We start from the raw sequence: 8,498 nt of genomic DNA on the forward strand, positions 1-8,498 counted from the left end.
GTCTTTATTGAGACATTCGTAAGCAAACCACATACAAGCTTTTAAAAGGGCTGTTATATATCCAAATCTGCTCTTAACACCACATCTTTTTATAATCATCATCTCTCCTCTGATTCTTTCTGTTGAAGAATATGTTTCTCTTTAAGGTGAAGTTTCTTTCTGTGAAGTACAGGAGTCATAGGTTTAAAACTCTGTGATTACATTTGAACAAGAACTTTAATTATGTGTTTACAGGGTTCCAACTACATGTTTGCACTTGCGCTGAGGTTGGTTTTCTGATTCACAGTTGTTTGTTGTCCAGCATGATTCAGTTTCTAGAGAAACTGATCTACATCTTGGTCTGTCTCACTTTTTTTTTTTTTTTTTAAGAGTTTTATAAAGCTTGCACAACCTGGGGGACCACGAGAGGGGGACCACGAGAGAGGGACCTGAAGAATCTGTGCACAACTCTTTTCAATATAAAAACAAGAATTTATAAGGGGCATTTTTTACCCCTATTTCTTAAAATGAAAATTAAACATGGAAACATTTTTCAGAAGTTGGTGTTGGAAATTAATGGAGTAAAAAGACCCCTGCTGATAAGGAATATATTAAAAAGATTCTTCAAGTGAATAATTATAAATTCTTATGCACACACACAAAATAACTGCACATTTTTTTATATTATTATTATTATTATAATTTTTTTCATTATTGGGGTTGGGATATTATTTTAAAATCCATCATTGTTGATTCAGTTGGGTTAATAACTGTAAAGTTCATCAATTATGGAATGAGTATAATTTATCTATAAAGCAGGTCTAGAGAAAACAGTGATGTCATCATCAGCTCACATTTACATTAAGTCATTTAGCAGATGCTTTTATCCAAAGCGACTTACAAAGGAGGACAATGGAAACAATCAAATCAAATCAAATAATTTCAGTTCTTAATCCAATAAAATATAAAGGGTCCCCAAATATTAAGCGCAATTCGTTTTATTTACTTATGTATTGTTTTGCACTAGATATAGGATAGGCTTAGATTTTTTTTTCCCCCACCAGGCATAGGATAGGCTTAAAATGTATTATTATTTATTCATTCATTTTGCTGCTCTATGGATAGGATAGGCTTATTTTGTTTTGTAACTTTTTTCTCCAAAAGCACCTAGTAACAAAAAATGTTTCCATGTTTAATTTTCATTTTAAGAAATGGGGGTAAAAAAAATGCCCCTTATGAATTCTTGTTTTTATATTGAAAAGAGCTGTGCACAGCTTCTTCAGATCCCTCTCTCGTGGTCCCCCAGGTTGTGCAAACTTTATAAAACTCTAAAAAATAAAAAGTGAGACAGAACAAGATGTAGTTCAGTTTCTCTTTGGTCATTTTACGGCACTTTTAAAATCATTAGATATCATGCTTTTGTAGTGAGAACTATTAGATATGTTAGATATACAATTAGAACATAGACTGGGTGAATTTCTATGATGCTGACTTCGTTTTTTTTTTTTCCTTTTTTTCTTTTCTTTACACACAGACACAAACAACAAAAATCCTGGTAGTTACCTGCTTATTGAGCATCATATTGAACTGGTGAGTGACATTGGATTCCTGAACAAAAATAATCATCATTATTTTTCAGGCATCAATAATTACATTTTTTTTTTTTGCAATGTTGCCCTCCAGGGGTTATTTTTAAAACTATCAATGTGTGTTACAGAAACAGAAATCTCTCCAGCCCCAGAGTAGTGAATACAAATACGTGCTGAGGGCCAAAAAATTAAGAGCATAATGAGTTTTCAATGTAGCATTAAAATGCAAAATGCATAGAATTACTTTAAGAGACTACACATACTTATATTCATGATATAAATTTATATGTTTATCTATGGACCATCAGGACAGAAAACACACAATAAGCTTTTTCAGCAGGTTCAAATTCAATTCCTTTCCATCTTCTCTTCCTCTTGTATACCAAGTCGACAATATGTTAAAATCCACACATACAGTAATTGTAGTATGTATCAATTCTAAAGCTTTTGGATTGTGAATACAGTTTACCACAACAATGGTCTGGATTCAAGACAGTGATTCCAACATTCAAAGAACAATGTGTTAAAGGAATAGTTCACCTTCGGTTGCTGGTACCCATTGACTTCCATACTATGGAGAAGAAAAAAAAAAAAAAAAAAAAAAAAAAATTATTCCCCCACTACGTAGGTCAGTGGGGACCAGCAACTGAAGGTGATCTATCCCTTTAAGACAAGCTGGCATGTACAGTAAGTAGACATGTCCAACACCACACAAAACTCACACTCACAAAATGATTCTGATCATACAAATAACACCCACATATTTTGACAGCCATTTATTATTTGCCATTAAAACAAGATAATGGCTTGTTATATGACGCATTGTTTTTTTTTGTAAACGTAAATATAAAATAAAACACTTTTATCTTCAGGACAGCATTTAGAGCAAGTGGCTAATACAGAGATTAAGCTGAAGAACAGTTGGAAAAACTGAATTTAAATGTGTGTGGCTAACCATCATCAGACTTCGCAAATCTCTTCCCAGGCAATTCATAGAACATTCCCACCATCTTTTCAGGACAGTGTCTCTTTTGAGTTTTATATTGTCTCTGCTTCCTCAACGCAGTAACAATACTTGTTGTCATAGTTGTGGTGGTAACGGTGAGTTACATGGTGAAATGCCTTGTGTAATCATATTCTATTGTAGGAATGACAGCTTGCACAAATTTCAGGAAAATCAGAAGATACCTAAAGTTATGAAGGTTAAGGGAAAATGTGTGTTTAAAAAAAAAAAAGTTACTCATGAGTCATGAGCCAACATAAACATTTGTTCATTAGAACATAAACATCAAGAATAAATCTACAAGCTGCTCGTAGTTTAAGCATACTACTAGGCATACTTTTTTGAATTTATGTTTCTTATGATTTTAAAATCCTTTTGAACAAAAAGTGTCCAGCATAAATGGGAAATTCTTCACTAGAGTTAGAAAAACCTCCCGGGATGCAGGGTACGCCAGTAGCCAATAACATTAAAGAATTTCGTTAATTTTCATTTAAAAATTTTGTTTAACACACATATAAGGAATGTTTCAAAATCAGCATATGAAAATGATTTCTGAAGGGTCATGTGACACTGAAGACTGGAGTAATGATGCTGAAAATTCAGCTTTGCATCACAGGAATAAAGCCTATTTTAATATATATACACAAATAGAAAGCATTTATTTTAAATTGAAATAATATTTCACAATATTACTGTTTTTACGATATTATTTGATCAAATAAATGCAGCTTGTGTGAGCATTAGATTTCTTAAAATTAAACTTAAAAAAAAAAAAATCTTACCGACCTTAGACTTGAACAATACTGTACTACAACCCATTTTATTTTTTTAAAGAAAGGATACATATGGACCCCAAGTTCTCCTCCTCCTTCCGCCACGGTCTCAATAATCTTTTTCATTACCTCTGCATGTCTGACAAATAAAACCAAGAGAGCAGCTTTTTAGTTGACTGGCTGTAAATGAGAGGTAAATGCATGTAAAGTTTGTAGTTACCTGCATGGATGCACAGAGCACATGGCAGGTGGGGGCAGGTGGGGGTGATTCTCAATGGTGACCGTCTTTTTAACATGATCCTGGCTGATGTCTTCATACATCTGATCCACCGTTAGAGGCTGTCTGTCCTGAAAATAAAGCACAACATGCAAAATTTAAACAAAATGTGTTTGATTTAAGTGATGGGAGAATTGCAGGAAAGATATGGCCACAATCATATCATGTTGCCTTCACGTCAAAAAATAATAAAGCAAAATCACCTCATCATATCCAAACAGCCACAGTCTTGGGGTCTGGTAATATTTATCATATGTGATGTAAAGATCGTAAGTTCTTGTCTGTAGAATGGCATCTTCCCCTCCCGCCTCAGCCTTGGTTTTACTTAAATCAGCCATTTTACTCGTGTCAAGTGTGGCCTAGACAAAACATTTAAAAGAACAATTTTTCCAAAGCAAATCCTGTTGTTGAAAAACTTGTGTTGAGCATAATTTCTTACTTCATCTGTCTCCAAAAGTCCCTTTTCTTCATATTCTGCAATATACAGAATACACAATAACCATTTACCAGTTATGACTCTTATTACTGACTGATAATGCATCATGAAAACTAAAACAAACATTCAGAGCTACCTTCCATGTCTGCTGCCTCTCCTTCATCATCATCATCATCTTCATCACCATTTCCACTTGCACCCGTCTGCACGTTCATATTCATATTGTCTTCACATGCATATAAAACAATATATATTTATATACACACAATATGATTAAAAGAATACTTCACCCAAAACTGGACATTTACTCATCCTCAGGGCATCCAAGATGTAGATGCACAACAGATGTGGAGAAAGTTAGCATTACATCACTTGCCCACCAATGGATCCTCTGCAGTGAATGGGTGCCGTCAGAATAAGAGTCCAAACTGCTGATTAAAAACATCACAATAATCCACAAATAATCCTTCAGTGAAAAGTCCATCCCCCGTTGTCCTCTCACATCAAAATCCACCAACATATTAGTTTTTTCTCTTGTAAAGAGTGCTTGATCTGTGCATATTTTTCTCCAGAGATAAAGGTGTCTTAATGATGAACGGTTTCTTTCAAACACACTGTCAATCTCACGGCACCCATTCACTGCAGAGGATCCATTGGGGAGCAAGTGATGTAATGCTAAACTTCCCCTAATCTGTTCCAATGAAGAAACAAACTCACCCTAAAAAACCCTAAGGGCGAGTACATTTTCATTTATGGGTGAACTCTTTTTTTAACAACTTTCAACCAATTCATCATTCCATTCTTGAAGCAGTCAACACAATGCTGCCTACCTTATTATCCAATGAGATTTCCCGAACTGCTTCTGTCACCCCTGTAACACCTAGTAACACAAAAAGAGCCTATGAGAATATCTGTCAGAAATTAAGCGTGACAAAAACATGCTTTTAACGACCACCTGATACTATTTGTTCAGATTCGGTTTCATACCAGAGTTATGATAGGTATCCACCCATCCCCCATCTCCATCATCCTCTTCTATAATGGCCTCCAGCTCATCAGAGTACTCCATCTGTTTACAGCGCTTGTAACATGGAACTGAGCCCCAAAACAACCATATTGTGAGCACAATCATCACAGCTTCACACAACACAGCTGATTTATACTACATTTCAGAAACTGACTAAGGTTTTCACTTCCTTTACCATTTCGGGTTAATAGAAACTGCTTGTCTTTGGGCAGATAGGGCTTCACCTTTGCTTCTTCTCCAGATGCCCTAAAAATAAAGAAAACATTCTTACTGTAAAAAGCCACAAAAGAGTATGTGCATAAAAAAAGTAAGCTCATATGAAGTCCTTCCAAAAACTAAAAGCACTGTGAATTTCAATCTTAATAAAATAAAAATAGTTTTTAATAGTATTCTTTACTTACAAATAACAATTTCCAAGACTTTTCCAGATCTAGAAATTACACTTTTAAAATTCCTGCACATATCAAGGTTTTCCAACACAATGGGAATTCTGGTGCTTAACTAAAAGCTCATTGAGAGAACAAATGAATTAGGAAATATAACACTTTACATTGAGATTTATGTGTTTTAGCTTAGTTTAATGCTTGTTATGTCTCATTTTAAACCATTTTAAGTGATCTTGTGCCCCATCCCCCCAATGGCCAAGCTGTGAAGAGTTTACAATTACTGTAAGATGTCTAAAATATTTATAGTAATAAGAGAGGAGTACATTATATTGCAAACTTTTTATTGGCTCTGTACAATATTCTTTTGCAATTTGTGCAAGCTGTACCTACCAGGCCATATTTTGGGGACAAATTTGCTCCCAGAAGTAAGCCAATTCTCACAAAACCTCCCTTTGCAGACATCATTTGCAAAAACCAATATAAAATACAAAATAAAAAGTTTTTTTTGTTTGTTTTTTTTTTAATGTAAAGATGCTAAATGTTTTATGTTTGGAATAGGTTATAGTATTTATAACTAGTATATGAAACAATAGAAGGCTATAAAATGTTTGCACATATGTGTGTGTGTGTGTGTGTGTGTGTGTGTGCATGCGTTCTTGCCATTTCCATGTGGGGCAGTGATGAACCAGATGATCTCCAGCTGCAACAAACTGCACAGAACACAAAACATAGTTGTGCTTGTATCATCGTATGTGTATATCCTACTAAACTGAGTATTTCACACCATAACAAAATCAAAACGCACACTCACCTCCTCTGGAGTTATAACCCCAGTTTCTTTAAATTTAGATTCCTGGAAAAGGGAGACACATGAAAAGAATTTATATTTTCTAACTAGTCTTTATATCAGGGTTGAACAATGAAGATGGCCCAGGTGTGAGAGAGCTCTGCCACCTTAAATGCCAGCTGACAAACTATCCCTTCCCCTTTTGCTCAAATCTGTCACCAAACCGAAGTTGTGTGAATTTATAGCAGTCATGGGGTTATGGTAAACTGTAGCAATGCATTCACTTTTTATTTACATTTATGCATTTTGCAGACGCTTTTATCCAAAGCGACATGCATTGCATTCATTTTCTCAGTTCATGCATTCATGTAAATATTATGTCTTTAATGTAATTCATAATAATGTACATCCGTTATTGCAAGTTAAAAATCAAATACATTTTAGTTCTAACACTCTAATTCTTACTTTAAATGAGAATCTAATGAGAATTCCACCGTTAACAAGTACTGCTGTTTATCGTTTGACAAAACTTTGAGTGATGTGGCATCTTGTGCATCACTCCACGAAGAAAGCATGACATTTGTATGACTTGAACTAAATTGCATTTCACATTCCATGCAATTCAAAACTTTCTCTGTCTAATATCAGTCAGTCAGCAGTGGATTCCACTGAACTTTGGGTCCTCTGACAGATTGCATGCTGGGATTGATCTCTGATGACATCAATATAGCATTGGTTAAGTAATTTCTGCCTACAGGTCAATGCTCAAATTTTAAACTGTTACTGAACCCCATGTTTATTGCTGCAGCTACTGGATACAGACCGCAAATCATGCTAATACTCCTCGCCTTACCTTCAAAACTGGCGTTAAAAACTCCGCCACTCCCAGAGCAGTGCCTTTCACAGAGTTTATGACGTTCTGCATGCTGGACGAACTGTCTCCGATATAGATTAATTCGCGCAGAGATTCAAACGAATTATGCTTGACTAACACTACATACAGAGTCTGTTTAAGGAACGTTTAATGTGGCTACACCACATGACCTAAATCACCTGACAAACACTTCCGCATCCCAAATATCGCGATGTTACGTGACACGCCCATTGGCCATTGCAAGCAAAACGCTTAAAAACATAGTACAGTTTTAGCTTGCAATATATTTATTGTATTTCTGTAGACGTTTTATTTCATGTATATAGAAAGCTTTGAGAAGAGTTTTGGTCTAACAAACTTTGAGACGAAAAAACAATATAAACGGTATAGATCGAAATGCAATCTGTTTTTAACATCTGTTTATTTTACAAAATAAAAAAAAATGTTCTTCGACCGTTTCCTAATGCGAATAAATAATCCTCTTCAAAAATAATGATGAAATATAATCATTTGTTTTCACATATCGTGAGGGACACGAGACGACATTTTGGTGTGATTACCGATTCCCTCAAACATGAACCAAATAAAATATGGATCCAGTGACCTCTGTACAAGCGTGTTTTTAGTTACTGGCTTTATTATTTTCTCGTGGTTTTAGACCCAAAACAAAGAGGGCGGGACTTAATACAGTTTGCAAGTCAGTTATTGGCCAAGCGTAGTCATGTGGCATATGTGACGTCACCTGCGGCAATCTTTAATCGTTTGGTGGTCCAGGAGCGAGTTTCATAATAACGAAAGAACAGAAATAATACAGTTTGGAAATCAAAGTTAAACGCGCACTACTCTTTTTATGTCTGCAACATATAAACCCACACCACCTTCATGTGTGACGGTGACCTGTATTTTATGAACACAGTTTGTCAAAAGTAAACTACAACGTGCAACCACTGTTCTATATTATAGATAAGTGCGTGCAACTTGTATCACAAAACCATTTCACCGGAAGTTCCGGTGATACATACGATTTTAAACTTTTTGAAATGCAACTGTGCAGTTTAGTTAGAGACTGCTTGGTAAGACAGACCACACACAGACTCACACATTGCCATTGCGATGAATAAACTGTGAATAAAACAAGGAGGTGAGCTGGTCAGTACCCGTCTTTAAACTAATAACTATATTTTTCGTACTAACATTGAACGGTGCATTTAGATAGTGGTCTTTGTTAAATCAGAGTTGTTAGATATCGTTTTATCTAGCTAAAATTATCCCTAACAAACTATTTGATCATTCTCTATACTAAACTAAACTATACTTAAGGTTTTTGAATTGTTTTTACAGTTTGGAGCTTAATACATCAATAATAA

At 35.0% G+C, this 8,498-nt stretch overlaps 1 protein-coding gene across 1 annotated transcript; it reads right to left on the minus strand.

Moving 5' to 3' along the window:
* Positions 1-2,329: 2,329 nt before the first annotated feature.
* LOC109097358 (ubiquitin-like-conjugating enzyme ATG3) lies at positions 2,330-7,318 on the minus strand. The gene is made up of 12 exons (XM_042757711.1): positions 7,111-7,318; positions 6,282-6,323; positions 6,131-6,180; positions 5,260-5,330; positions 5,045-5,152; positions 4,888-4,937; positions 4,194-4,284; positions 4,061-4,095; positions 3,825-3,980; positions 3,565-3,692; positions 3,415-3,483; positions 2,330-2,756 (listed from the first exon to the last, which is right to left on the minus strand). The coding sequence occupies exons 1-12, from the start codon at positions 7,180-7,182 to the stop codon at positions 2,675-2,677; spliced, it is 954 nt and encodes a 317-aa protein (XP_042613645.1). The 5' UTR covers positions 7,183-7,318; the 3' UTR covers positions 2,330-2,674.
* Between the last annotated feature and the right edge of the window lie 1,180 nt (positions 7,319-8,498).

This window comes from Cyprinus carpio, chromosome A6, assembly GCF_018340385.1.
Source record: "Cyprinus carpio isolate SPL01 chromosome A6, ASM1834038v1, whole genome shotgun sequence".
In the NCBI taxonomy this organism is placed as follows: domain Eukaryota; kingdom Metazoa; phylum Chordata; class Actinopteri; order Cypriniformes; family Cyprinidae; genus Cyprinus; species Cyprinus carpio.